This window comes from Primulina tabacum, chromosome 4 (genome assembly GCF_025594145.1).
Source record: "Primulina tabacum isolate GXHZ01 chromosome 4, ASM2559414v2, whole genome shotgun sequence".
Classification (NCBI taxonomy): Eukaryota; Viridiplantae; Streptophyta; class Magnoliopsida; order Lamiales; family Gesneriaceae; genus Primulina; species Primulina tabacum.
In genome coordinates this window covers 794,799-822,758 of record NC_134553.1, presented here as the reverse complement: position 1 = coordinate 822,758, position 27,960 = coordinate 794,799, and the positions used below count along the sequence as shown (strand labels likewise).

Sequence of the window (27,960 nt, the reverse complement as noted above, 5' to 3'; positions counted from 1 at the left end):
ATCTCATGCTTACTTCGATTGAGTCATGTCACTCTTCACATGCCAAAAGATCACTTAATGATGATCAAGTCATGGTGTCTCATACCTACAATCTAAGACATGACACCAGTAACAGAATGCCCGGGCTCACAGATGGACTTTGCCCTAGCTACTCCAGTCTTCTGGCTGACCGAGATCCAATCTCCTGGGATTTTAAATAAGCTCGGGCCCTGCTTGATGCATAGCAAGCCGCCTGGTCTCTCGATTACATAAATGTATAGCTGAAAAAGTAAAAAAATAAAAATATCATGCTTATTATATTATATGATTTGAAGAAACAATACTCGTAATCTAGATGTAATTACATGATGTACATCTTTCAATCGTATTTTTGAAAAATTAAAGTTATATTAACGCACATTATATTTCACAATTTCAACATTATAAAAACCTTTTGACCAAAAGGACGAAAGCAAAAAATCTGATTTTATATTGATCAAGTAATCTTACTTTTTGAAATAAGAAAAACGTTTGGCAATGGCAAACAGATAAAACAAACTATTGTTTTCTCATAAGCAATGTACGAAATCATTACCCCACAGAAAAAGAAAACTATCACTCCAAAAAAAACGTGTTGGATTGGACCCTTGGGCCATGATCTTTCTGGTTTTGGGAAAGTACCGGACTCGATTATTTTTCCATGTCCGCTTACTAACATGATATCTCACGAATCAAATTTAACAACGGGAAAAGAGGAGATAATAATAAGCTTGTGGGACGAACCAGGGAAGCAGACCATTCTCCCCAGATTAGTCGGGTATCTAGATTAACCAAAAACAATCATAATAATAATAAGCATGTGGAAGTTAAAAAAGGCTAATATATAATACCTCCCGATTGTATATCCTAAAAAATTAGTCTATGATCAAGACTTTAATTTAATTTTGCCTTCATGTCTCCCATTATATATGTAAAAACATTGTATCTTATTTAATATGTACCCACACAAACCCATAATTATTCATTAAGTAATGATGTGATGAAATTGGGCCAGAAAACCATAACCCCAAAAAAATAATAATTACACTGATATACATATATATAAGACAACATTATTAAATTAATTAGCAAGAATCTTCATCCCCCAGAATCCTACTGCTCAAAGGCTTCCCGACTAACAAACATTCGACGGGAGGAACCGTAGGAGTGAGAAGCTTCCCAAATGTTTGCCAACAATAAGGATCGTACATGTGGTATCGCTCTTGTTGAGGTTTCAGCTGTATGTCGTTGAGCGTGACGTCGGTGCAAGGTAAGATATCGCTGCAAGCAAAATGCACTGGTTTTACAGTATACGTTCCTCTTATGTTCTCGTAGTTTATGCCCGACAGAGCCACGGCGGTTGTCTGATTCTTGCAGCTTCTTTTATCACAGTAGTATTGGTCGATGACTATGGGAAGTTGGACCTCGTATACTTGAATGTTGGAGAATTGCACACCCTGAACTGACCCCAACCCGCCCTGTCGAACAAGACTTTGTGTTAGGATTAATTGTTGGTGTTTACATGCGAGGTTTCCACACAGTGATAAATTAGAGGGAAATTGAATTCACCTGCCATGTTTTTATTCTAACGCCGTTCATGGTATTTTGCAAAATGACATCTCGGACAGTGACATTTGATACGCAAGCTTTGGTGTTATCTTTTCCTAGACCTCCGATGCTGATGCCATGTCCTGGTCCGCAGTTGATGTTGTGCACGTATATATTGGTGCATCCAGTTTGTATTGACACGCAATCATCTCCTGCGACCAACAATATTTTAGTCCATTATCAAAAAAAAAAAAAAAACATGCCAAGTACTCAAACATATGGAGGAAAATTGAAAAAATCACCAAGAAATCTAAATGATCTCTAAATACCTTCAAAAAGACAAATTCCATTTTAAACATAAATAATATTTTTTCAGTTCTAAGAAAAGCTATTACTTTAAATATTAGTCTTTTAAGGGGAACACTCACTCATGCACATACGGTCCCCGCATAGGCAAGAAATATGTCTCCTCTTAAGCAAGGATGGCGACAGTTCTGGGGATCTATTTTATTTGATAATACAAAGATTATGACAATTCTACGAGAGTGGGGTCAAAAGCTCGTGGCGATCAAGTTTCTTCGACAAATCAATGGCTGAAACGTGTCCACTCACAGTGGCTTAATTTTGACTATGTGGTTGGCTTACGTCCCTCCCCACTAGGATAAGATTGTAGCAAAATGGATCACAAATTTGTCCTAGGTGGCTATGCTACACATTCTTTTTAAAATTAAAGTAGCTAGCTAGGGTTGTTTAAGTAACGCTGGTTGCATTGCATTGACTTGCAGAGATAAGTTGTTTATGGGGTCTAGCAGGTCGCAGCGAAAATATTGGAATAATCTATCTAATGTAGACCGATTCATTTTTTTTGTCTCGCCTCGTATGCAAAAATCCACTCAAAGGAATAGGAATACGTACCACAACCAATATTGGAACTGCGAATGAGCACATCTTTGGAGTTCTGAAGGTGAATGCCATCTGTGTTTGGGCTGTCGCGCGGCGACGAGACGCTAAAATTGTAGACAGCTACACCCATGCAGTTGTCGAACTTTAGATGACACTGAGGGCTGTTTTGAATTGTTATTCCCGTTACGGTTACATTGAAACTTCCGTAGAATCTAAGTGCCTGATTATCAAGATTTCAACTTTAATGTGACATATATAAATACCATTAATTTCGAAAATTGGTTAATTTTGTAAATGGTGGTGCTAATTACCGTTGGTTTTATGCTTGGCATCTTGGAACCAAGTGAGCTGCTTATCCACTGTCACATGGAAGAAAGAAGGAATAGGATAAGTTAATAATTATATATATATATATATATATTTATATTTCGATCACGAGAGTCAATCAGAGATACAAATAATTTTAATGTCTATTTTTTTTTTCTTCTCCCCAAAAAACAAAATAATTAACCAAGACATCAATTAAATTTATGAAAATTTCACTTTATCTATTTGCAACTTTGATCTTCCATATTATAAAATTTCAATTTTAGTACTATATTTGTTTTTTGTTTTTGTTTTTTTGGTTTTTTTTTTCCTTCTAATTTTAGTAATTTTTCCAATGCTTAGGTATGAAGTGACACATCAACACTCATAATGAAAAATGACTAAAATTGTCATAATCGAAAGATATTCAGCTATAACTAAATTTGATAAGATAAAATATTAAAATTAGAAATAAAAATAAATATAAATGACTGAAATTGTGATTTTTCTATTTTTTGTTCTAACAGTAAAAAAGAGGAGTGGAGCAACATGATGTGGTCGAGGACTAAACTCTAGCATATATCCAATATTATTTATAGAATGTCACATATATATTTTTAATCTAATTGTTTTTTTTTTATGACCTGGAAACCAGCATCTGTTACTCTTGTTTATTGGACGTTAAGTTGCTTGTGAATAGAGGATTAATTAATATGTTACCTGAGGCGGCGGATGGCTTTGTTCTAAGGTGCCATTTATTGGGATTATGAGTCTTGATTGATCATCCTCTAAGGGAGAATATTGCCACCAGGCAGCTCCGTTTCCATCTATAATTCCACTTCCCTTTATTGTAATCCCAACCAATTTTGTGAATTCTAGCCATTGCAGAAGCCCCGATCCCCAAGCACTTGGCCTCGTGGGAGCAACAATTTTGCCATCTAACTATTCAGTTTTAAATAAAAATCATTAAATTCGACATATATATATATATATATATAATTTTCTTTTGTAGGAAAAAAGAAGCTCGACCCTTTTTATAATTTACCTGGAAAACAATGTTGTGTTGGCAGTATGGACCCGAAAATGAAATGGGCCCTACAAGGAATTCATAGTCTGCTGGCACATTAATCACCGAGGCTTCGACGTTACAAGCCGCAGCCCAAGCAGCAACAAATGCCTGCATTCAATTTTTCCCTAATAAATATATATATAGATATATATTATATGAATCTCAAGTTTCTAATTGATTGTGTGTTACCAAAATGGGTACATCAAATAATTTTTGTGATACAACATTTTAAGTCCAAAATCAATCGTTGATGTATGATATTAAAGTTTTGGTATAGTTGGGAGCAATTAATGTAAACTGTCGTAACGAGATTCGTTCTTGTGGGTCCTTTGTGATTCTTCTATTGTCTATTCTCGTGACACTTTGATTGTGTCGACCAACTTTTCCCTTAAAAGCATTATTGGAATTTAGTTACGCTTTACAAGTTTTTCTTATTATAATGTCACAAGCACCTAATTCTTGTCCTCATATTATGGAATTATGTTTTCACCAAAGTTCACCTTTAATGGTTGGCCTCATGTGACCACAAAACAAACAAGATAAAGTAAAAAAAAATAATTTAGAGATAAAAATTAAAAAATACATGAGTGGATGTGAGTTAGTAGAGCAGAGCATCTCTAAATAAATAAAATAAAATAAATGTTGGCGCATGCATATATATAATTTACTTATAGCTTCATTTATCAACATGTGATTCACTTATTTTATGGATCTTATGAGAAATACTTGTCGACTTTCTGTATTACGATTCCTTGTGCACAGATGCGAGTAAAAGTGAAATTAATGAGAATTATACACTAACTAATTAATCATCTTTTATAACGTCAAAAAAAAAAATATCTTTTATATTTCTATCATTAGATTTCGTGTTACATGATTTCAAATGCATGCCATGTATATGATTAATTTTTAAAATACTCCAGAATATCAAGATTGAACAATGTGGAATTTCGTAAAGCCTTGATATTGTGGAAATCTTAGGGATCGAATACTTTAATTTATGAATTCCAAATGCTAAATTTCCAGTCACATTTTGATATATACTTAAGAAAGTAAATTTAGATTTTCTCAAAAAAGTAAAGTATAGTTAATTAATTTAAATCACGGGATCAGGTAATTATGAAGTTTATTACCTTAGTGTCATCTGAAGTTCCGTCGCCTTTGGCTCCAAAATCCAGCACATCATACACCGTACAACCAAGCGTATTTTCACCTTTCTTTGGTGGGGGACTTATGTTTGGAGGACTTTCTTTCGGTGCGCAGGATGGAGGAGGCAATGCTGGTGGTGATGCTGGTGGTGCTGCTGATGGTGGTGATGCTGGTGGTGCTGCTGATGGTGGTGATGCTGGGGGTGCTGCTGATGGTGGTGATGCTGGCGGTGGCGGCACTATTGCTGGTGGTGGCGCTAGTTGAGGTGGCGGCGCTAGTGCTGGTGGTGGCGGTACTGGTGGTTGTGGTTTTGGAGAATAAGGTTTGTGCGGCCACTTACCGGACTTGCCATTATGGTGATAGGGGCCGTGTTTTATCCCTTTCTTCTTGTGGAGAGAAGCAACGGCTGTACTTGGGCTTCGCCTCCAGTGCTTGCCGACTCTTCCTGCTTTGCATGTTTCCATATGGTAACACCAAAATAGAAGAACGATTATAAGCAAGAATATGAATTTGTTGAAGCGAAAACTAGCCATATTTATTTTATCTGGCGGCGGTTACGGCGGCAGTGGGATGGTGTGGCGCGGTATTATGGGCTGGGAAGGAGTGGAACAAATATTTGTTTAAGAATGTGAAGAGACTTGTATAGCATTCCCCCTTTATTTCTCTTGTATTTATTGCTGGGCTTTCCTTTATGTGAATTTTAAGTTAGCATTTTATAAGGACTTATTTAACCATACATCCCATTGTTCATGTGCAGCATTTCGTTAATAATTTCATTTCATCGTGTCAACCATTCGATCCTAACCAATTAAAGGAACTACAACCGTATATTTAAATTTTAAAAGTCTTACATATATATTTTCTTGAACTAAATACCGATTGCAATACGATTTTTATGTTTCTCTGTCAAATCATATATATATATTACTTAGAATAAAGGACTGAAAGATGTGTGAGTATGGATGGGTCGATAAGTTACACACACACACACACTGATTATAACACCTCCTTTCTAAGGTCACATGCAGCCCGTCACGGGCCTCAGTTTCGTACTTTGTCTTCTTAACCAGCAGGAATGATCTGAAATCAAAACACATCCACATGTCAAAGCCACCCAAAATGTGTAATAGGATTTTGTCCGTCTTTTTATCGAAAATTGAATGCTCTTCTTTTTCTTTTTCTTTTCTTTTTTTTTTTATAAATTTCTATCATATATTATATCAAAGTCTGATTAAGTTAAAGTTGATTAAATTTATAAACCAACCGTCCAAAGCAATGGATTAATGTAATTGTTGAATTAACAGCCTTGTTAATTAATGTTTGTGGATGCATGCATGTTATTAATTTATTTTGTTATATTGTGTACAAATCGAATTCATTCATTTGGTCACAAATAATTTTTTGCCACTTTTTGTTTGTTTGCAGTAGCTAGCTAGCTAGAGTCCATGATTTTGTGACAAATATTTTAATTTGGATTTAACCATGCATTCACGGATTGTAATTTCCTTTTCGCAGTTTTTCATGTATTTATTTGTTCTTTCTTCTTTTGCCATGGGCCAATACTATTGCCATGCATTGGGATGTATTGTTGAACAGTGCAGCCATTTATACTGCAATTTTAATCTAAAACAAAATTTTCGAAAACGTTTAAAATTACAAATAAGAAAAAGGGGGGAAAAAAATGAAGAAACACATTAATGACAAGATGACGTGTCTGTTCCATTTTTGGCTATTCTATTGTTTTTCCTTTATGCTATTCCAATTTTTGATCTCAAAAGTTGCGACCAATTTCGAGGGTTGCGGTGGTTATATTTTGATCAAAAAGTTGTGCTGAAAAAGTGTTTGAATATCTATAAATAATAGATAGCACTTCGAAATTCCAAAACTAACAACATCATTAACGATATAACAACCAACGATTCTCAAATTTCTGAAAAACACATTCTCCAATTTCTGTAGTACATATTTTTTGTTTTTGCTCTACAAAGAATACATAAAGCTTGGAAAATCCTACAAGTTATTTGCATTTGAGAACCCGATGGTAATCTTATAGATGACGTAAATATCGCTCAAGGACAACAAATCATTTTCGTGGTTCAAGCCAGTACTATTTTGAGATAAACACTTCGAATAAGGGACATGCGCCTCCTTTGACCAGCCATCCCAGAACACCCCATTTGGCCGCTATTTTTGCATCATATTTCTTCTCGGCTTTTGGTGAACCAGTTCCCAGAGAGAAAACAAGAAATCATCCATTTTCTTTCGGGTTCAGCGGTAAAAACACAGTTCTTTCTTTGGTGATTTCTTTTGTCACCTGGTTTATTTCTATCAAAGTCTGCAGGGAAGATAAGAAACTTGTATGATCAGCATATAATCTTTGCATAGTCGAGTACGGTTCAGAACTAAAAATAAAAACCTGCAAGATATGAATGATTATTAGCAGCGACACCACCATCAACTAGATTGACTTTTGTTTCCCCATGAATCTTTTGTTTCAAAAAAAATGTGCAGGAAAATAAGTTGGAACAGCTGAAGTTCCTATGCATATATCTGATAATGAAGAATCCATAGATAGATTATTTTTCACCTAAGTTCATCGACATAAAAAAATGGATATGTTAATGAACGTTAATACATAATAAATATTAATAACTTGAATAAATGAATACCTTAGAACTTGAAAAGATTACGAGTTGAAGACTCCTAATATCAAAGGTTGGAATCACATCTGTCAGTGTTTCGTGCAATTTGGTTTCACCAAGTTTTTCTTTCAGAAGTAAATGAAGATACTTGCCATTGTACATTGGTCCTGAAACCGCCTTCGTCAGTTTTAAAGCACGGGCCAGTAGATTTCTGTTGATTTTAGTGCAAGAAAAATCAGTATATGTACATATATCAAATTTGAATAATTTTACTCCCTGTTTAGCAGGGATGGGTATGAATTTTTGGGAATTTGCTTTCTTCTTTTGTGGCAAGAAATCCGAGGATAACTCATGGGATAATCCCTCCAACTCCACCACAATGGATAGAATCCTGATTAAAGTTCCCGAAACGGAGAATATGAAAAGGATGAAATGAATGTTCCATCCACGTAAATATTAAATCGCCAGTAAAAAAGAAGCATGTGTTTTAATATCGGATGATGGGTTATCCTAAAACCCATCCATTCGATTATTTATACAATTTCTCGTCAAATTTAAAAGATCTATTGATGCTTTGGCAGTGAAAAAAATTAATATAAAATAAGTATTAATTAAAATAGAAAGAGTCAAACAAAATATTAATAATTATTATTTATAAAAAAATTCCCAAATAAATTGCATGTGTGCATGGAGCAACCGAAATCGTGAACCCAGAAGCGCAACTTCCCGCGAAAATAAGTAATAATTCGTTTACTATAAATAGATTTTGTATGTTCAGAAAATAACCATCTGTCTCCACACCAGAAATTCTTGCTGCCTCTTTTGGGTCTTCTTTCAACAGTAAAGATCTCAACTTTCTTTCTGTTTTTGCTGCAAATTTCGATCGATTTAATGCGCGGAACTTGCTTTGATCTTTTTTTTTTGTTTCATTATTGTTTCGATCAGGTTGAATTGCGATGGCGAGAAAGATGATTAGAGAGTGTGATTCGAAGATATTGCTGGAAGAATTTTCGAAGAAGATTTCTGGGTCTGAATCTGCGCGAGTGGGAAGCACGTTTTTTATTTTTTTCAATCTATAACTGACGTAATACGTGTCTTCCTCTATTCCTTCTCCGTATCGTGGAAATCTCTCGCCATAAATCCCAAAACTCAAATTCTGGACATGTCTATCCATGTACTCCGCACCCGATTCAGCTTGAAAGAGATTCGTGATGTCAAGTACTGATCCGGATTCCTCAAATCCGCCTTTGGCTACGGCAGTAGAGAAGAATTCTTCGTCGACGAAGATTGTGAAGCTCCGAAAAATCCCGCAAATTCCCACTAGGTCGAGAGCGAATAGGGAAGAGTACGAGGATTTTGATTTTGGTCTTGATGATAATGGCGATGCGAAAATAATCAAGGCCACGACGCTAGGATTGAATCAAATCAAGACGCGATCCTCGCCCTCACCCTTGACGCTGACACCGGTTAACTCACTGGGCAAGCCCGCTAATTTCGACTCTACGACTAAGGATGTGGCTGATTCGAGACCTCAGTTATCCTCTGCCTCACAACAACCGGCTTCCACGTCCGCGGCACATGGTGGATTTTTTTACGTTTTTTGTTTTCCATAATCAGTTCTCTGTGTTTTGCATTAAAAATTATCATAGCTAGCGTTCACGGGAACTCTTCAATCTGCATGATTCAGTATTTCCTTGAAGTTGGTTAGCTAGCAAAAATTGCAGAGAGAAGAGTTTATGGATTACCTTTTGCAGGGCTGGAAGGATCAGAGAAAAGAAAATTTTAGTTTAATATCTGAAATCATCATTAAAATTCTAGTTATCGTAATCGATCGATCATTGTTCTGCCCAAATGTTCTGATATAAAAATCCTGTGAAAAATATCAGTCCTAATTATGCACTTCCACCGTAGGTAAAAAGGGACACTGGAGTCAATCAAAATCTTTGAGGGTACCTTCACCCCGAACGTCATGTTTAGCGGTAATCAGTTTGCTCTTCTTTGGTTTCTTCAATTCTTTTAGCTGTTTCGTAAGATTTTCTAGTGATAGTAAGTTAGCTGAAATGAAATGGACATTTCATATTCACGTAATTGTGCTCATTGTAGGGTTTTCATTCAACCTTTGCCAAAGAAATGCAATCTCCACGGTACCAGTCTATCATCCGCTTAACCAGTGGTCGGACTCCAGATATTAAGAGCTTTTCTCATGAACTCAATTCCAAAGGTGTCCGACCTCTGCCATTTTGGAAATCTCGTGCCCTTGGTCGCCTGAGAGTATGTTTAGTCCAAATATTGCCTTCTGTTTCTGCTCGTGATGTTATATCTTCATGGCTTTCCTAACATCAGCTATTTTCATCAACACAAAAATATTTTTCCAGGAAATTATGGTTGTCATACGATCCAAATTTGATAAATTAAAGGAAGAAGTTAATGCTGACTTGGGTATTTTTGCCGGGGATTTGGTGAGTTTACTTGAGAATACTTCAGAATCTCATCCCGAGTGGAAAGAATGTTTGGAAGATTTGTTGGTAAAAGCCAGGCAATGTGAAAAAATGCCACCCGCTGAATTTTGGTTAAAGTGTGAAGGCATTGTACAGAATCTAGATGATCGGCGTCAAGAGCTACCTATGGGTACCTTGAAGCAAGTGCATATGCGCCTCTTATTTATCCTCACACGTTGCACTCGGCTTGTTCACTTCCAAAGGGAAAGTGGTTATGAAGAAGACCGCACACTGGCTTCACACCAGCAAAGTGACCTTGGTGTTTACTCAGAGCATATTATTGACACATTGGATGGGAAGCAACTTGAGAACCAAACTCAGAAGGTCCATGACCAGGATCAAAGCAATCTGAGTTGCAAGCAAGACAATGTAACAGAAGATGTTGGCAGTGCAAAGAGTTTTGCTTCATCTACCGGAAGCTTTAAAATGTCATCTTGGAAGAGACTTCCATCTGCGGCCAAAAGAAACAGGAGAGGATATGGTTTTTCTGACACCCACTCCAAGGATAAATCTGATAAACTGCAACATGGAGAAGAAATTGATAACGTTGAAAGCATAGATTATCCAACATGCCAGGCTGAACAAGTGGGAGAATCCTTGAAGGAGCGAAAAGTGATTTGGGGAGTTTGGGATCAAAATCATATGGCATATGAGAATTCGTTGATCTGCCGAATATGTGAAGTTGAAATACCAACAGCTCTTGTTGAGCAGCACTCGAGAATATGTACGATTGCTGACAGGTGTGACTTAAAGGGTTTAACTGTAAATGAACGACTAGAAAGAGTTTCCGAGGCTCTTGAAAGAATACTTGAATCCTGGAAACCGATAAGCATGGAAACAGGGGCAGGAAGTCCTGAAGCTGTGAGAATGTGTGGGTCAAGTTTGGCAGAAGATTCATACGAGTTGTTATACAAACGGAACATTGTTACTGAGGCTGATAATTATTTTCTTGTTGATGATGTTTCATGCGATGTCCGTTCTCTAACACCTGATCAAATTAAGAATACATCTTCCGCAGGGAGTTCAATCCCCCAATCACCTTCAGCAACACCACGAATAACACAGATAGAGTTTCTACTTAGTGGACGGAGAACAATATCTGAGTTTGAAAGTTATCAGCAGGTAATGTTTAAATATTTTCCTTGGTGGTTGGCCCTCCTTGTTTTCAACTACTCCTGGTTTTTAAATGGAGTTCCTTTCCACTGTAGTATCTTCTGTTAGTATACTAGTCAATCCAGATTGATAATTTTGTTTCTTTTAGTTTGTTTTTTTTTTCTCTCGGCAAAATGTGGCTGATATATTTAACACTAAGATTTCCTGTTACAGATTTCAATTTTATGATACACCCGTGTCTGGATAATTTCATTTGAGGATACTTTATGCCAATTCCACTTATTCGTTGCTCCTTTGATTTTTTCAGAACTTATTTATGATATCTTTTATATTTCGTTAACTGAACTTCAGCCTTTAATGCAGACAAATCATCGTGCCTTGTATAGCCTATTTGTTTGAAATTTATTTTTTGAATGATTTGCACGACTACCTGAACTGGTAATCACAGATACACAAGCTGCAGGATATTGCTCAGTCTGTAACCAACGTTAACACTTTTGACTACAACACATTGGAATATTTGATTGAGCGCTTAGAAGACCTTAAATATGCCATTCAAGATAGGAAGGTTGATGCTCTTGTTGTCGAAACATTCGGAAGGCGCATTGAGAAACTATTACAGTAAGTTCTGTTACACCGAAATGGCATTTGCTGGTGTAGAACTGTAAAGGGATATGAGCAAAGTTAGCATTCATGGTTTAGTGAGGCTTAGCTTATCTTAAGAGTTATGCAACTTTGATTAAGTTAGATGTCATTGTCAAGTTTATGGTATGAACTATCAGTCACAGTTCATTGAAACTCCACACATTTACAATAACCATTCTATTTATCCCTTGATTTTGATGTAAACACTAGTGCTGAGAACATTTTTCCAGCAGCATAATTGATGCCAAAAGTAACTACAGAGGCCCTGTACCTAATACCTATTGAAGCATTACCTTGTTTAATAAATTAATGTCAGTATTTTCATGGGTGAAATATGTAACATAGAGGAGCGAATTATGCAAAAGATTGACTTTATAATTTATTGCAATGGAGTTTCTGGACATGGGGTTTGATAGTTCAATGCAGTTGAAATTTCAACAACTCATCCAGAAATTTACGATTGTTGCTTCAAAATGTTTGTAATTAGTTAAAATATAATTGGGCACATATCTTGTAAAATGTGCAATCTTATTAGGGTTCCATGATCAAGAGGCGTAAACTTTTGTGCTAGCATCCTGTTTGTACTTCAAATTTTTGGTTTCTCTGAATGTGGCTTCCGCTAATCTTATTTTAAAATCTTCAGGGAGAAATATGTACTTATATGTGGGCAGATTGACGATGAAAACGCAGATATAAATAGCATGGCTTATGAGGATAGCCCACCAGAGGAAGACACAGTTCGCAGTGTGCGTGCAAGCCCTATTAATACATCTACAAGGGATCGAACATCTATAAAAGATTTTGAAATCATCAAACCTATCAGCCGAGGAGCTTTTGGTCGAGTTTTTCTTGCAGCAAAAAGAGCAACTGGTGACTTGTTTGCGATAAAGGTCAGATTCTTTGTCATAATCTAAAGTATTAAAATGATAGTTCTTTTTAACTGGACTTTGAATACATATATTTTTCTAAAGAAAACCCCAGTGTTAACCAAATTTTATAGGTTTTGAAAAAAGCAGATATGATTCGAAAAAATGCAGTGGAAAGTATCTTAGCCGAGCGCGATATTTTAATTTCCGTTCGCAATCCTTTTGTGGTGAGCAGATGTTATGATTTAAAGCCAGTTCGTAGACTATGTTACAGCCAAACTAAAAACTTTCCTTGACTAATTCATAATCTAACGATGAACAGGTCCGATTTTTCTATTCTTTCACATGTAGGGACAATCTTTATCTGGTTATGGAGTACTTGAATGGAGGTGATCTTTTCTCACTGCTAAAGAATCTAGGTTGCTTAGAGGAAGATATGGCACGCATATATATTGCCGAAGTTGTAAGGACTTCTATTACTCTGTAACTTAGAGTTGCTTCTCCTATTTTTCCTTCTTTAGAGACTAATTTATCTATTTTCTTTGTAGGTACTTGCTTTAGAGTATCTGCACTCCTTGCATGTCATTCATAGAGATTTAAAGCCAGATAACCTGCTGATAGGTCCAGATGGTCACATCAAGGTCAATATATATAACTGTATCAATGTCTCTCTATAAGCATGAGATGTATATCTTCAAATTTAACTGTGAAATATTGCTGTCTAAAAACAAACATGCACTTGCATAAATTAAATAATGTAATGAGAAGTTTGAATTGTATTATATCATCCTATCCACTTTATTTTCTTTAACATTTTTTTAGCAATCCATTGGGATGAAAGTAGCATGGATTACAAGCTCCTTCTACGTTCTGGAAAAAATGGGATTGCTTACTTTTATTATAATAGAAACTGTATTTTACAATCTTGCTAAGTTATTGAAACAGGTAAATATGATCTAGTAGAGTAGATAAGCAAGAAAATGCTGCTCCTTTCCTTGAAGACATTAAATAGTGAAATTTATATCACATTTTTCGCAGATTTGCATCCTTAACTACTCCCTAGAGGTAAACATACAGAGCTTACAGTTATATTGAGCTATGTTTGAAGTATTTTACCAATATAGTTAGATTTAATCGCATAGCAGGAGCTGTCTGTATTCACATTACACAAGTTCTATTTTCATTGGAATAGACTCTCTAACTTAATTCATTGTTTTATGTACTTTTTTCATAAATCTAATTTCTACTGTTGCAGTTGACAGATTTTGGGCTCTCCAATGTTGGTCTTATAAACAGTACAGATGATTTATCGAGACCATCTGCTTTTATGGGGAATGATAAAACAAAAGCAGCAGTGCACTCATCACTAAAAAGAGAACATCGGAAAACTTCAGTTGTTGGAACACCTGACTATTTAGCACCTGAGATACTTCTCGGCATGGAACATGGTTCAAAACATATGCAAACTTTTTCTCAATGTTAAAGGACAGATCTACTGAATTCTATATTCTGTCATTCTTGTTTTGATTCGGTTGTGATTTTTTTTTTCAGGTGCAACAGCTGATTGGTGGTCTGTGGGCATCATCCTCTTTGAGCTCCTTGTTGGTCTTCCACCTTTTAATGCAGACGATCCACAGGTATACCACCAACATATGTTGTAGAGATGAGGTGTTCTTGTCATTGTAATACATTAGTCGTTTAACTTTAAGGTTTTATATCAAAGTCTATCTCACTATTGTCACAGCTTGATTTGATTGAGGTGTATAATTGACATTTCTAATTTGGTGATTAAATTCGCTTCTAAAATTGACTGGTAATAAGTGAAAACACTTCGCCAATGGAACAAAGAGACACCCCCAACCTACTTCACAAACTCTGTAACATATAGCCGTCCTTTCTAGCTAGTCAAAGGGCTCATCATTTCGAGTGTTTCGATGGTAGCCATCATGGTTTTTTAATTCTTCATCCAGTTAAATTTGTATCCCACAAAGTTTGATAATTGACGTAAGAATTGTTTGAAGTCTAAATTTTTTTCCATCTGCAAAATAAAGCAACCAATGTTTTGATTTTTTATCGGTGTTTGTGTATCACGGGCTTGTTGATGAATTACGGTGTTGATAGCTTCTTTGTTTCACGCAGCAAATCTTCAACAATATTTTGAACAGAGACATACCCTGGCCCAAGGTACCAGAAGAAATGAGTCATGAAGCCTATGATTTGATTAAGAAGTATGTTCTACATGAAACTTTTTGTTTCCTTTTGTGTCGGAAACTTTATGTAGTTATTTTATGATTTTTATCTCTAGATTTGTGTAAATAGAGTTTTAAAATCTACCGGCCAAGTGTCAAGATTCATATTGTTGGATAGCAAAACATAGTTAAATTGAGATTCTGAAAGCAAATGTAGTGCCATATTATTTGTGTGTCTTCAAACCACTGCATGTTAGAGCTTGAGATAGGATTTGTCACAGGAATATGTTCACCTTTTCACCGTTTAAAGCGTGTCCAAAAAATAATGCATTCTTCAAGGCCAAATTGATCTGAGTTCATTCATCCCCTAAATGTGCGGTCAATGCATTTAAAGATTTATGCTTTTCTTGGTATGTACACAAGATATTTTGGCCTTGTCAACTTTAGCTATTGAAGACAAGGACTTCTATTACCATTACATTAGCATATGATTTTGGTTGCTATAATGATTGGATTATTATTCAAATCAATTCTTTCTCCTGACTTGCTTGTAATTTGTGCAACTGGATATTTAACATATTTGGCTACCTTTCAGGTTGCTGATTGAAAATCCTGTTCAGAGATTGGGTGCAACTGGGGCTGGAGAGGTAAGGATACCTGAACTGGGTAGGGGGGATGCAATATAGGAGGGGCTTAGGAATACAACCTAACTCATCGGTTGTTCTCAGGTGAAGAGACACTCATATTTTAAGGACATTAACTGGGACACACTAGCAAGGCAAAAGGTCTTTACCTATTTCTCACTCGCATACGCTGTCCTGTAAAACATGCTGGATTTTTTCTATAACAAAGCTATATTTATCTCAGCAATTACTATATATTCTCCTTATCCACAGGCAGCATTCATACCTTCAGCCGAGGCACACGATACAAGTTATTTTATGAGCCGATATATTTGGAATACAGAAGAGGAAAATGTTCTTGGAGGTAGTGATTTTGATGACATGGCTGAGACTGGCAGTGCTTCCAGCAGTTCATACAGCTACATAAGGGATGAAGATGTAAGTTTTTCAAAAGCTGGACTGCATTAATTTCCTAAGTCTTTTTTGGAGATCCACATGATCAAGAATTCAACCAAAAGTTGAATACGTATTATGAGATAATATATGATCTGTAGGATCCTATTGACCCAAAAGATTCACTTTGGCCCTCCTTGGATTTCGTATGGCGTGAGTCCCGTGTTACCTGCTGATAAGGAGAACACAAGAAGAAAAGAAAATAGTTATTTGGTTTAAGCTGATTTTATTAATATTCATTTATTATGTTAGTTGAGTTAGGATGTAATTCATTAAAGTGGACTAAGTTAGTGAAACATTGGTCACAACGTTCTGTCATCCAAAATTATTTACTCTTTGATACCTACTTCACAGAGGTCTTAGGAAATAATATTAAACACCGTACAAACTAATCAACTCTGGACAATCTAGAAACAAATGCAGCCCTTAAATGTATGAATTTCCCATTTCTGCAGTGAAAACTGATAAAACATTTTATCTTGGACACAGGGGGATGAATGTGGAAATCTAGCAGATTTCAGTACTCCAACTCTTGACACGAAGTACTCGTTCAGTAACTTCTCATTCAAGGTGCGAATATTTAGTGAATAGTATAATGCTAATGAATGACGATCTGCAACAAATTTATATTCTTGGTACAGCATATCCTACTAACCCCTCCTAATCTTTGTTTTCTCTCATCAGAACTTGTCCCAGCTAGCTTCCATTAACTATGATTTAGTTACAAAGAGTATTAAAGACTCGGTACAGACTGAAAAACCATCCGGTCCATGAATAAGCCTGGCTTTAGCTTCTGCTGAACATGGAACCTGTCCAAGTATCGTTTATAGATAGCTATAAGGACGGTTGATGCCAGACTGAGTGAATTTGACGGCCAAGCTACTGAATTGTGTATCGACTGTAGCCTCTTAACGTGCATAGTGGGCTGTTGTGTTAAGAAAGACACGATCCTTGGGTGTAAGGATGACTCGGATATTACATAGATTGCATATATTTTATTTTGAATTGAAAGTTTCGTCTCATTTTTCCTGTATATAAGTAGTTGTTTGTTTTTCTGGTACGGTAGATTTGAAATGTAATTATACACTTTAAATGTGGTTCATATTATTGTGAAGATGACTGGAAATTAAGTTGTGTTTCTTTCATTGTCCATCTCTTTCATTAGACGCATGCACTTCCGTTTATCTTGATTTTAACAGCATAAAGTGAAAAAAATATGTCGTGGGATTGTTTCTATTTGTTTAGTAGATTATATTTTCCGTTTTCAAGAGTTGTCAAATACTCAAAATGTAACTTATCCTTATAAATACGAGCCAAACGATTGTTGATGTCATATATTTTCACGAGTTTATGTTAAAATAAAATTGTTTTTTGAAATGTCATACTATTTCATGTTATTTTACAAGCTATAGAGTGTCGATTTTCTTTGGCTTTTAGAATATTTCTTAGTTCAAAATTTTCATAAATAAACAATGTCAACATTTGGCTCCCGAATAGACCTGGCCAAGGGCCGGACCCGGACCCCGCCCTTGGCCAGGTCTACTCCCAAGTTACTAGTCTATATATTAATTTATTTAAATTGGTCAAATTTAAGGGTAAAGGGTAGTTTAGGCAAATAGATTCCTTCCTACTCTTGTTGCTGACTTTTATGGTTCCGCAATCGTTTTCCAAGAACTTCGTGTCACCATTTTTGCGCTGGTCCCCTAACAATCCTAACGGCTGCACCTAATCCCTTGCTCAAACGGGATTTGGGTTCCAGCGCAAGTATTGCCAAAGTTTGTTCTTTTTTCTTCTGGGATCCTCTGTACTGTTCACGAGACTTGAGAAACATCTTACAGGGTCTAGCTGAACATTTCATTCCAGGAAAACAGAGGTACGATAACCTTCATTCACAATCTCCCACTTTTATGTCGATATATGCTGAAATTTGACACATGTATATTTGTTTGGCCCATATATGTGAGCGTTTTATGTTTGGTGGGAACATTTATTCAGTTTTTTGTCGGAAAATGTAAATTTTGTGAAGGATCGTGGTTCCCCTTTTCGTCCTTATTTTGAAACGGACGTTGGGGTCGAATCAAGGAAGATTGTTGATGATAATATAAAGTCTCGATCAACTGAAGAGGCAAAGCAAATGTCTTGCGTGATACTGGTACATCATGCATTGTGCATTGTATTTTAACACACTACAGAAACTGTAGCATTCCCACGTTTATTTTACCTTTTGAATCTGGTTTGGTCTCTCTACTGACACTGTCCTTTATAAAACAGTAAAATAAGGAACTCCTCTTCTTGGTCTTAGTTACTTGTATGGCGTTGCTGCTATTATTGTTTCTTCCCCTGATTTTTTTATGTTGGCCGCTATATATTCATGTGCCAAGAGCCCTTTTTTTCAATGTAATTGGTTGTGAATTTATAGTCTTATCCTAGTGAAACTGGATCATGATTAATGATTTAAAGTACGAAATGATAATGGGATTCTTGACAGGACTTCATAATCTTGCTTGGTGGCCTGTCATGACACCGGACACGACAGCCCCAAGCTATTGGTTGAACTGGAGGTTTTTACTCTGTGCAACATGGATCCTAATTGCTATGGTGTGTTCTGCACTTTTGATATGGAGATATGAAGGCACTAAAAATTCGAAAAACAGAACAAGTGGTGAGACACAGGAAGCAGCCGGATGTTTGTACAAGGGTGAAGCTTGGGGAATGTGTTTGAAAACGATCCATCCCATTTGGCTACTTGGCTACCGAATTGTTGCTTTCTGCTCAATGCTTGCATTAATTCTTGCCGATTCCTTCATCAACAGTGCTCACATATTTTACTTTTATACTGAGTAAGGATTCCTTATTTGTTTGTTTGAACATGTTCTCTCACTAGGAACCCTGATTTTCAGTAGCATTCCATGTTTTTGGCTTGACTTCTATTGGTTAGTTCTCTCCTAGATTCCAATACTTGCATTAAGAAAATATAATTCCTCTCTGATTGAAGGAATCTTTGGATGAATTCATGCCAATGCGTTTCTTGACACAGCTCCTTGTGCTATCCTTCTTGCCTAGCTTCTTTTTCATCTTTTGGTACCTTTGTTTTTTTTTGTTGCTATTTCACTCCTTTCTCATAAGAATGAACAAAAAAATGCTCCAATAAGGCGTGATATTGTGATATGTGTGTGTGTGGAGCATATCTTGTCTCACTGCTTTTTTGTTAAACAGGTGGACTTTTACTCTAGTCACCATCTATTTTGGGGTATGCTACTCATTGCTGAAATCTGCATCTATACGCCTCTAAATTTTACGCTCCATGTGGATATGTCAGTATTGCTCTTTTAAAGTTTCGACAAGTATCAAGAAAATCATTGAATTCCATTATATATTTTTTTATTGGTTGTGTCATTTCATTCTTATATGAAGATCAAAAACAGTTTTTTATTTTTTCAGTTTGCTTTTCTGTAGTTAGCATCATTACTCTCCCTTCATGGATGTCTCCATTACTGCCACAAAGTCGACCACGATAAAAATTGCTGTGTTGATTCAGAGGAGCGAGGCTCCTATATAGTACCAAAGCTTGGAGAATATGCAGATGTGCCCAGCATGACCATAAGTTTGAATCAGCACGACGAAGATCGTTGCCAAAGTGCATCTACTTGGGAATACACCTTACAAATAATTTTTCAGGCAAGTTTTCTCCTGCGGTTATATCATAATCCTAATTATTTATTAGAGATCTTATGCTGTAATTGTTTTTTTATTTTTAATATTTTTTAGTGGGGGAATTTTGGAATTTAACATATCTTTTTTTTCTTTTGTATTTTTATTTTTATTGTTCTTTGTTTTATGAAGCTCTCAGCTTCTTTAATTTTTTTTAATAATTTTTTTTCTAGGTATTCTAGATTGTTATCTAAATTTTTTATTTCATTAGTTAGAGAAATATATTGTCTACTTATGTGGGCATTTTTCATTTTTGTTGGATAAGTTATCAAATAAATAATTAGTAAATTAATTTAAAATAAATGTGATAATTGCAATTTTGAAGTGGTCATACCAAATTAGTTATTCTAAGGTGCTCTCTCTTTATAATATACTAGTGTCCTTCGCATGCGATGCGTGTATACATATTGTATTAAAAAAATTGTTGTTGGATAATTCTTTTTTGAATTCGAGATATTATATTAAAATTTAAAACTTTAAAAAGTTTTTATAATAAATATTTAACTTTAAGATTAAAAAATATTTTATTAATATATGGTAGAGAAATAAGATGCAAATTTACTAAAATGAGTTTAGTGAAATTTTTATTAAACAAAAAATAGAATGTCTTGTAATTTGAGAAAAAAATGTATTTTTGGTTTATAAAAAAAAGCACATGACACAAAAGTTAGTTAGTCTAGGTGTCTCAAACTTAATAATATAATAATAATAATTTAGATATAAAAAACAGACCACGACACCAAAGTTAGTTACTCGAGGTGTCTTAAACTTAATAATATAGTATATACTTAATAATATAATATAGATATCAAAAAACAGATCATGACACCAAAGTTAGTTATTTTATGTGTCTCAAACATAATAATATTATATAAATATATACATATATATTTAGTATATATTCAAGCAGGAAAATATGGCATCCAATGATTAGCGAGCTGGGAACTAAATTAATGTTAATCTTATTTTATTTTAGTAGAGATTTGTCGAGTTGTTTCAGCCTTTTGGGTCATAACTCAATTTATGGTCATAAAAGCACTAACAAGAACTCAATCTTGGATAAGCACGGAATATTTAGCCAGTGTAATCAAAGATGTATCACCAAATGTGACTGAAGACCAGTAATAGGTATATTAGGACATAAGACTGGACAAAACATGGATTAGTTGAGTGAACTGTTGAATTTTGTCATCACCATGTTGTATATATTTTTTTCACTTGTTCTTATTATTCCTCATTTCACTTTTGTTATAGATGTGTGCTGGGGCTGTCGCACTAACAGATTCTGTCTTCTGGCTCGTACTTTACCCATTTTTTACTGCCAAAAATTTCAGATTAAGTTTTGTAAGTATAAAGATTTCAATTTTATCGGCTCAGCTATAATATTGTTTGAATTTAGTGATTTGTTACCTTCAAGTCTTCAACTATGCTACGTATGGTATTTTGCTAATTCCACTAAACTAATCGCTAGGGCTCACATGAACTTATTCAAGCTGTAATATTATACTAAAGTTCGGTCATATAGGTAATCTGACTACTCAGTCAAATAGTCAATTGTGAGCCTGAACTGCGCTTGAATAGAAATTTCTGAGCTGCCATTTACATTTAAATGAAATCAATATTGATACTTAACATAAACATCACTTTAACTAAAACAGTTAAAGTGTCTTGAGATCAAACGGCTTCACAAGCACTCGAGTTCCGCTCGGATCATGATTTGGGCAGTTCAAAGTCACTCTCCTCAAATTTACCTCTGTCTGCATTTGACAGAACACATGTTAAAGTTAAATGCATGCAACACATTATTCCTTCGATATCCTCATCGATTCAACACCTTAGTATTGCTTGATTTTGCAGCTGGTTTTTTGTATGCATTCTGTCAACGCTGTTTTCCTCCTTGGTGAAACAATTTTAAACAGCCTGGTAATCTATTAATTGCTAAATTCTCTAGTATCTTTCAGTTAATCCTGAACTTACAGAATCATCAACCATTATTTTCCAGCGGTTCCCCTTCTTCCGAATGGCATATTTCCTTCTATGGACATGTGTATTCGTTTTTTTCCAGTGGACTATCCATGCGTTTGTTCCCATGAGGTATGCATATGATTCCTCCAAACTTCTCCGGGATTACACATGATTAATTTTTTCACTCATTGTGAATTACCGCCAACAGGTGGCCTTATCCTTTTCTTGAATTGTCATCTCCATATGCTCCCATATGGTAAGCTTTATATCTTTACTTGGTTATGCTTCTGATAAGTGGAAGCTGTCGATCTAACAGAGCTATGAGTTTGTATTCTTGATCTCCTTTCTAACATATTTCACTTAAAATATCCTTCGCAGGTACTTGTCTGTGGGGCTGTTACATCTTCCTTGTTTTGGGATTTTTACTCTTATATTTAAGATAAAAAGCTGCTGCTTATCGAGATAAGGGAGGACCTTCTATCATATAAATAAGTGCAAGCTAACACTCTGTGCTTTCGACATGTTAGGACTAACAGGTTTGCTACGTTTTTATTGAAATTCCACGAGATACTGATTGTGATGGGCGGAATTATAAGTTTGTATATAATTTGAAACTGCTGAAAGTCGAATATAAACTAATTTTCTATAATGGGGTTGGCATGACATTCAAAGATGAGGGGACTGTTTGTACTGCATAGACACAAGTCTGAATTTTCTTTGAAAATGTAAATGGCTACATCACCATCTGTCTTTATATTAAAATGTAAACGAGGAGAAATGCCAACCATGGGAATTGGAGGAGCACTTCAAATTCAACTCATCAATATTGTGCATGGGTTTTTTTGTGGATTTGCTTAAGGTCAATGCAATAAAATTGAAATCCAGGACTTTTTGTGTGCGTGCCTTCCGCAAGTAATAATGAGACAAATGTTCACTTCGTGGCTCTCAGTTTGGCATATAAACCTTCAAAACTTTAGTGTATCTGTTGACCTTTGAATGAATAGTGCAATGATAACGATAATTTCATTGTGCTATGTGAGAATTGATGTGTGGTAATCAAGAAATATTGCACGTGAAAATTTTAAAAGATTTTAATTGTGTTATTGAAATTGTTATAGTTTTTGGTATTAAAACGAATATTACTTTAAATAATTTAAAATATTTGAATTATATTAACAAAATTATTTATAGCATTTGGTATAAATTCGAACATTGTACATTCCAGTCTGTGTGTTACATGAACAATAATTGAAGACGGGTGTCCGAGTTGGTGAGTATTGGTTAATGGTCATGAGTTTGATTTTCTCTATCCATATTTTGTCAAGCGTAGATGGGAGGTTTCTCCATGTAGACCAAACAACGGCGACGATTGGTTTTAATATAATAATAATAATTGAAGAGGGGTTGGTTAATCGGTGCGAACAATCTTGTGTTTCTTTGCATGAACTTGTATTTGTGATATAGTAATTAAAACACGATATTGTAAGATGACTAAAAATTGTTAGTTTTGTTATGTTGGTATACTTGCAACTAAAATCATCCAAATTATTCAAATTTGATGTTTTTTTATTTACAAATTCGACATATTGTGATAAATTTGTTGACTGTTTCCATTTGTTTAACTATCTTTTGATTTTCCGCCAAAACGAGTTTCACATTCAATGGTGCCTGCTGACGGAACGCATAAGAATTTATGGGGAGAAAGAAATATGATTTGGTAATTCGATTCAACAATTAAAAAAAATAAAAAAAAAATGAAAGAGAGAAAATTTAGGCACGCAATAAACTTTTGACGAAGAAATTTGGTGAGAAAACAAAAGTTTCCAATTTGCGAAAAAATAATAATAATAATATTATTATTATTATACTGGAAAATGTTATATTTATTGGAGTGAAAGTAAGCTCGTACGAAATCTAACCACCGCATATGAATTTGCAAACAATTTTTTAATCGACGAATCCACCAACAAGAAGTGTAGGTTGGTGGGTTCTGCACTACTTCCCGCTAAAATAAGACCCATTTTACCAAATTTATTAAATCACATGTGAATCAATCTCCCTAACTATAAGTATAGCTGCACAATACCAAGATTTAGCCTGTGTTCTTAATTAGTAGTAACCATCTCTCTCCACACCAGAATTTCTAGCAGCCTATTTTGGATCTCTTTGAACGGTAAAGATCTCAACTTTCTCTGAATATCTGGCAGCTATTACGTTCTTGATTTACATTTGGTATTTTGGTTTAAATGGTGGATCCTGATTCGATCTGTTTTTACGTTAAGTTTTTTTATTATGATCTGGGAATGCGGCTCTAGGCTCGGCTCATTTTTTTTTTTTTTTTTTGCTTTTTTAAATTGTTTTGAATGAGAAAATCAGATTGAGAAGCAATGGCAAGAAAGAAGATTAGAGAGTATGATTCCAAGAGGCTGTTGAAAGAACATTTCAAGAGGATTTCTGGGTCTGATTTGGACATCAAATCTGCTCAAGTCGGTTCCATTTTTGGTCTTCCTTTTTCTTTGATCTATTGTCATCCATTTTTGTAATCATCGGATGTCAAGTATTTGATGTTTCTGGCAAAATCGATTTGTTTGAGTTGAAGAAATAGTATGGTCTTGTCTCATATTTGGAGGGACGTACCTAAATCTTCATTTTTCTTGCTGCTCAAATTGGATGATATTTATAGATTAGCTATCTGACTAATCGGCTAATCCGGGGTTCTCATATCGACCTTAAATGAAAATATCCGAAAACTTTGTGCATAATTTTATTGAAGTTCAAAATTTTGTCCCAAGTTTTCTACATTTTAGTGCATCTGGAAGCTGAATGGACGTTCCGATTGGTGGTGGTTCAGTCTGCGTTGAGGTGCAAAACTTTCATATAAAAAAACGCATCTTGAAAATTTTCATTTCAGTTGTCTATCTATTGATGATATAGGTGGATTTTTATCCATTGCTTAAATTGGTCAGGATATACCTTGATTTAACTCAATTATGCTACTGAAATATTCAGATCCATGAGTTTTATTGGCATCCGCTTAGTGTATATAATCTTGTGAGAACAGGTGCAGAACCATACTTTTTTTCAGTTGGGCCGAGATCTAAATTGCAAGGGATTCAAAATTCACCATTAGTTTTGCGAATTTATGTTCCATGATCTAATTGCAATATTTGTTTGTGATGGTTTAGGTCACCGAATTTACTGATTTCAATGAACTGGTAAACAAGGAGCCATGGCTCTCATCAACAAAACTGGTTGTCAAACCAGATATGTTATTCGGGAAGCGTGGCAAAAGTGGTCTTGTCGCATTGAACCTGGATGTGGCTGGAGTTGCTGTTTTTGTAAAAGAAAAGATTGGGAAAGAGGTACTTTCAATGTGCTTTCACATTATTTCTTGTGTTATATCGAACACTCTTCTTTCACGCCATATCTTCCATGCCACGGAAAAATTATTCATATAATTATATAGTATACGTACTTACCTATGCTTTGGCATGTTTCATTTGAAAACAGGTAGAGATGGGAAGATGCAAAGGGCCAATTACAACATTCATTGTAGAACCGTTTGTTCCTCATAATGAGGAATTTTATGTGAATATAGTCTCCGAAAGGCTGGGTTGTAGTGTAAGCTTCTCTGAGTGTGGAGGAATTGAAATTGAAGAGAACTGGGACAAGGTACTGGGAATTCTTTTTTGTTACATGTTTTAGCAAAAAATGTTGTACCCATCCTTTATTTTTAGTAGTTAAATTTCCTTAACGTTTATGGTGTATTTTGTACTCCAGGTGAAGACTATATTTGTTCCAACGGGCACGTCTTTCACATCAGAGTCATGTGCTCCACTTGTGGCAACTCTTCCCTTGGAGGTAATTTCTCTCTCTTTTGTTTGAATTTATGTATCTATCTTCTCAGTTTTGGTGAAGTGCCATTTGCTCCTATGGGTAATTAGAAATGATATATGTGATACAGATTAAAGGTGTGATTGAGGATTTCATCAAAGTGGTCTATGCTTTATTTTTAGGTAATTTTAAGATTCTCGACAATAAAATTTTCACGTAAAAGATATGAATTCATCAATATTCTCTTGGTTTCAAGCCTTGCGGCAATGATTTGAGATATTTTTTTGGCTTAGATTTGGACTTCACTTTTCTTGAGATGAATCCTTTTACCTTGGTTGATGGAAAGCCTTATCCTTTGGATATGAGAGGGGAGCTTGATGATACAGCTGCTTTCAAGAACTTTAAAAAGTAAACTTATTTTTCTTTCATCAATCTTCTTCTATTTTTTAGGTTTAATATCACTTATAAGAATACCATGCTAATATTAGATGGTTTTTACAAAATCTTGACCTTACAGATGGGGAAATATTGAATTTCCAATGCCGTTTGGAAGAGTTATGAGCCCTACAGAAAGCTTTATTCATGGACTTGATGAAAAGGTGATTAAAAATGCATCTACTCTCCTTTTCAACTCCTTGTGAATCTTGTTAATTAAGGATACAATAGACATTGAGAATGCAACAAATTGTGTGATATAATGAATGCCGAGTCTGTATGTTAATAATCTGCTGTAAAGGCTTATTTATTTCTCTTATCATTTCTCCTTCAGACTAGTGCATCTCTGAAGTTCACTGTCTTGAACCCGAAAGGACGAATCTGGACTATGGTTGCTGGAGGAGGCGCTAGTGTTATCTATGCAGATACTGTATGTGTTCCTCATTCTTGGTCCTTTTTTATGCTCTTGAAACAGTTTGTCGTAAAATTAATCATATTCGGATTTAGGTTGGTGATCTTGGCTTCGCCTCTGAGCTCGGGAATTATGCAGAATACAGTGGTGCTCCCAATGAAGAGGAAGTCTTGCAGTATGCCAGAGTTGTAATTGATGTGAGGATTGTCCCTTGTCTATTTTCTTTCTTTAGTCCTCGAGATCTTGGTTGATGGAAGATCTGAGAAAATCTACGTAGAAAGCACTGAAACACACTTTTTTCATATACTTCAGCCAAATATTGACTAGTGAATTATTTACAGTGTGCAACTGCCGATCCTGATGGTCAGAAACGAGCCCTTGTGATAGGCGGTGGGATCGCCAATTTCACTGATGTCGCTGCCACGTTTAACGGCATCATTCGAGCTCTGAAAGAAAAGGTACTGAAACTTCAGCATCCATTTGTTATCCTATCTCCACACCAGATGCTCAAGTCCTAACATTATTGCTCCTGTTATAGGAATCAAAACTTAAGGCGGCAAGGATGAGTCTGTATGTTCGAAGGGGTGGTCCGAATTACCAGAAAGGTCTTGCCAGGATGAGAACTCTCGGAGAAGAAATCGGCATTCCTATAGAGGTCTATGGACCTGAGGCAACCATGACCGGTATATGCAAACAGGCCATTGAATGTATCACTGCAGCTGCCTGAACTTTGAATTCATTGTTTATTGCTTTGATTGTAGGAATAAATATTTGAAATTTGTGTGTTTTTTAAACGTGACATAAATGAGGCAGTAGCCCTTTTATGAAGTCTCCGAGATTCCAAATTAATGAATCAGATTATTTAGGTGAAATATTATTTTTTTCATATTTTTTATGTCTTAGATGTTAATGAATAGTTTATTGTGAGTTACAACCAGTGGAGATTGTGGTAGACTAGAGAATATACCACTTTTCTAAGGCGACAACAATTCGCTGGGCATGGGGATTCGTTTTTTGAGTTAAGTTTTAGGCATTCAAGAAAATTATTTGGACAATCTTTGTTTTTATTTTTCTAAAAACAATAATTATTTTGCTTTTAATTTATTAACCATTTACTTTTAATTCTAAGTTAAAAAACTTATAAAAGATGTTAATATTAAATTTCATATTATTATATACTTATCATGTTATTCTATTATTACATATATAGTCATTTCTTAAATATATTTTCTTGTGATACTATAATTTATTACTTAATTGAAAATTACATAAAAATTATAAAAAAATATATAGAGAGAAAATTTAAAGGTAGTACAAAAATGAATTATTTGATAAAATTAATATAAAAGTTACATTTTATTCTTGAAGTGATATAAATTACTATAATCAACATATATTGTGATAATTCATTAATTATTAATCATTTATTAGGTTGAATAAATATAAAATTTTGATATTTCATTTTTGTCCTCACGACAATTAGAATTTTTTATATATAGTTATTGGATTTATACTAGTAAAGAGATTATTTTTTATCTTTTCACAATTGAAAAACAAAACCAATAATTCACAATTTTATAG

General features: G+C 35.0%; 4 protein-coding genes and 1 long non-coding RNA gene across 11 annotated transcripts; 3 read left to right on the top strand and 2 right to left on the bottom strand.

Annotated features, from left to right (window-relative positions):
* Nucleotides 1–906: 906 nt before the first annotated feature.
* LOC142542158 (polygalacturonase At1g48100-like) lies at nt 907–5,683 on the bottom strand. Of its 3 annotated transcripts, none has more exons than XM_075648646.1 (8): nt 5,194–5,683; nt 4,978–5,139; nt 3,821–3,952; nt 3,496–3,717; nt 2,781–2,828; nt 2,482–2,689; nt 1,588–1,778; nt 907–1,496 (listed from the first exon to the last, which is right to left on the bottom strand). In XM_075648646.1, exons 1-8 carry the CDS (start codon nt 5,524–5,526, stop codon nt 1,104–1,106), a joined length of 1,689 nt encoding a protein of 562 aa, XP_075504761.1. In that variant the 5' UTR covers nt 5,527–5,683; the 3' UTR covers nt 907–1,103. The 3 variants fall into 3 exon arrangements, with proteins under 3 accessions (XP_075504761.1, XP_075504762.1, XP_075504760.1); XM_075648647.1 differs by having other exon boundaries at nt 4,978–5,138; nt 5,205–5,683; XM_075648645.1 differs by having other exon boundaries at nt 4,978–5,683.
* A 1,434-nt stretch (nt 5,684–7,117) lies between these two features.
* Nucleotides 7,118–7,964, bottom strand: LOC142541370 (uncharacterized). The gene is made up of 3 exons (XR_012819321.1): nt 7,663–7,964; nt 7,410–7,580; nt 7,118–7,328 (listed from the first exon to the last, which is right to left on the bottom strand). It is a non-coding gene; the product is annotated as an uncharacterized LOC142541370 (long non-coding RNA).
* A 399-nt stretch (nt 7,965–8,363) lies between these two features.
* LOC142542157 (putative serine/threonine protein kinase IRE) lies at nt 8,364–17,167 on the top strand. 2 transcript variants are annotated; one of them, XM_075648644.1, is made up of 18 exons: nt 8,364–8,475; nt 8,581–9,216; nt 9,547–9,614; nt 9,739–9,906; nt 10,011–11,255; nt 11,695–11,867; nt 12,535–12,781; nt 12,892–12,984; nt 13,080–13,220; nt 13,306–13,398; nt 14,013–14,205; nt 14,309–14,394; nt 14,897–14,985; nt 15,542–15,593; nt 15,675–15,731; nt 15,843–16,007; nt 16,512–16,592; nt 16,707–17,167. In XM_075648644.1, exons 2-18 carry the CDS (start codon nt 8,847–8,849, stop codon nt 16,794–16,796), a joined length of 3,411 nt encoding a protein of 1,136 aa, XP_075504759.1. In that variant the 5' UTR covers nt 8,364–8,475; nt 8,581–8,846; the 3' UTR covers nt 16,797–17,167. The 2 variants fall into 2 exon arrangements, 1 of the variants encoding a protein (XP_075504759.1); XR_012819479.1 differs by lacking the exons at nt 16,512–16,592; nt 16,707–17,167 and having other exon boundaries at nt 14,897–14,941; nt 15,843–16,005.
* Nucleotides 17,168–17,630: 463 nt separating this feature from the next.
* On the top strand, nt 17,631–22,371 carry LOC142542155 (uncharacterized). Of its 3 annotated transcripts, XM_075648642.1 has the most exons (10): nt 17,631–17,895; nt 18,049–18,174; nt 18,511–18,862; nt 19,239–19,272; nt 19,479–19,700; nt 20,988–21,077; nt 21,591–21,656; nt 21,736–21,827; nt 21,907–21,954; nt 22,077–22,371. In XM_075648642.1, the coding sequence occupies exons 3-10, from the start codon at nt 18,540–18,542 to the stop codon at nt 22,162–22,164; spliced, it is 963 nt and encodes a 320-aa protein (XP_075504757.1). In that variant the 5' UTR covers nt 17,631–17,895; nt 18,049–18,174; nt 18,511–18,539; the 3' UTR covers nt 22,165–22,371. The 3 variants fall into 3 exon arrangements, with proteins under 3 accessions (XP_075504757.1, XP_075504756.1, XP_075504758.1); XM_075648641.1 differs by lacking the exon at nt 18,049–18,174 and having other exon boundaries at nt 17,632–17,895; XM_075648643.1 differs by lacking the exons at nt 17,631–17,895; nt 18,049–18,174 and adding an exon at nt 18,203–18,419.
* A 1,247-nt stretch (nt 22,372–23,618) lies between these two features.
* On the top strand, nt 23,619–27,265 carry LOC142542153 (ATP-citrate synthase alpha chain protein 2). Of its 2 annotated transcripts, XM_075648639.1 has the most exons (12): nt 23,619–23,871; nt 24,075–24,184; nt 24,884–25,060; nt 25,209–25,370; nt 25,479–25,559; nt 25,663–25,714; nt 25,826–25,940; nt 26,050–26,131; nt 26,302–26,397; nt 26,475–26,576; nt 26,721–26,837; nt 26,918–27,265. In XM_075648639.1, exons 2-12 carry the CDS (start codon nt 24,086–24,088, stop codon nt 27,104–27,106), a joined length of 1,272 nt encoding a protein of 423 aa, XP_075504754.1. In that variant the 5' UTR covers nt 23,619–23,871; nt 24,075–24,085; the 3' UTR covers nt 27,107–27,265. The 2 variants fall into 2 exon arrangements, with proteins under 2 accessions (XP_075504754.1, XP_075504755.1); XM_075648640.1 differs by lacking the exons at nt 23,619–23,871; nt 24,075–24,184 and adding an exon at nt 24,219–24,560.
* The last annotated feature ends 695 nt before the right edge of the window (nt 27,266–27,960 follow it).

What these genes read in the sequence shown, in the direction of transcription:
- LOC142542158 (XM_075648645.1), bottom strand. Translation starts at nt 5,526, where the DNA reads ATGGCTAGTTTTCGCTTCAACAAATTCATATTCTTGCTTATAATCGTT. An exon ending in AAAGCCATCCGCCGCCTCAG is followed by an intron (nt 2,829 to 3,495) that starts GTAACATATTAA and finishes TCCATGTGACAG; the next exon opens with TGGATAAGCAGCTCACTTGG. An exon ending in CAGTTCCAATATTGGTTGTG is followed by an intron (nt 1,779 to 2,481) that starts GTACGTATTCCT and finishes TGTTGGTCGCAG; the next exon opens with GAGATGATTGCGTGTCAATA.
- LOC142542157 (XM_075648644.1), top strand. Translation starts at nt 8,847, where the DNA reads ATGTCAAGTACTGATCCGGATTCCTCAAATCCGCCTTTGGCTACGGCA. An exon ending in CCCGAACGTCATGTTTAGCG is followed by an intron (nt 9,615 to 9,738) that starts GTAATCAGTTTG and finishes TGCTCATTGTAG; the next exon opens with GGTTTTCATTCAACCTTTGC. An exon ending in TCAGTAACTTCTCATTCAAG is followed by an intron (nt 16,593 to 16,706) that starts GTGCGAATATTT and finishes TTCTCTCATCAG; the next exon opens with AACTTGTCCCAGCTAGCTTC.
- LOC142542155 (XM_075648642.1), top strand. Translation starts at nt 18,540, where the DNA reads ATGACACCGGACACGACAGCCCCAAGCTATTGGTTGAACTGGAGGTTT. An exon ending in ATATTTTACTTTTATACTGA is followed by an intron (nt 18,863 to 19,238) that starts GTAAGGATTCCT and finishes TTTGTTAAACAG; the next exon opens with GTGGACTTTTACTCTAGTCA. An exon ending in AAACAATTTTAAACAGCCTG is followed by an intron (nt 21,657 to 21,735) that starts GTAATCTATTAA and finishes ATTATTTTCCAG; the next exon opens with CGGTTCCCCTTCTTCCGAAT.
- LOC142542153 (XM_075648639.1), top strand. Translation starts at nt 24,086, where the DNA reads ATGGCAAGAAAGAAGATTAGAGAGTATGATTCCAAGAGGCTGTTGAAA. An exon ending in TGGCAACTCTTCCCTTGGAG is followed by an intron (nt 25,560 to 25,662) that starts GTAATTTCTCTC and finishes TATGTGATACAG; the next exon opens with ATTAAAGGTGTGATTGAGGA. An exon ending in ATGCCAGAGTTGTAATTGAT is followed by an intron (nt 26,577 to 26,720) that starts GTGAGGATTGTC and finishes AATTATTTACAG; the next exon opens with TGTGCAACTGCCGATCCTGA.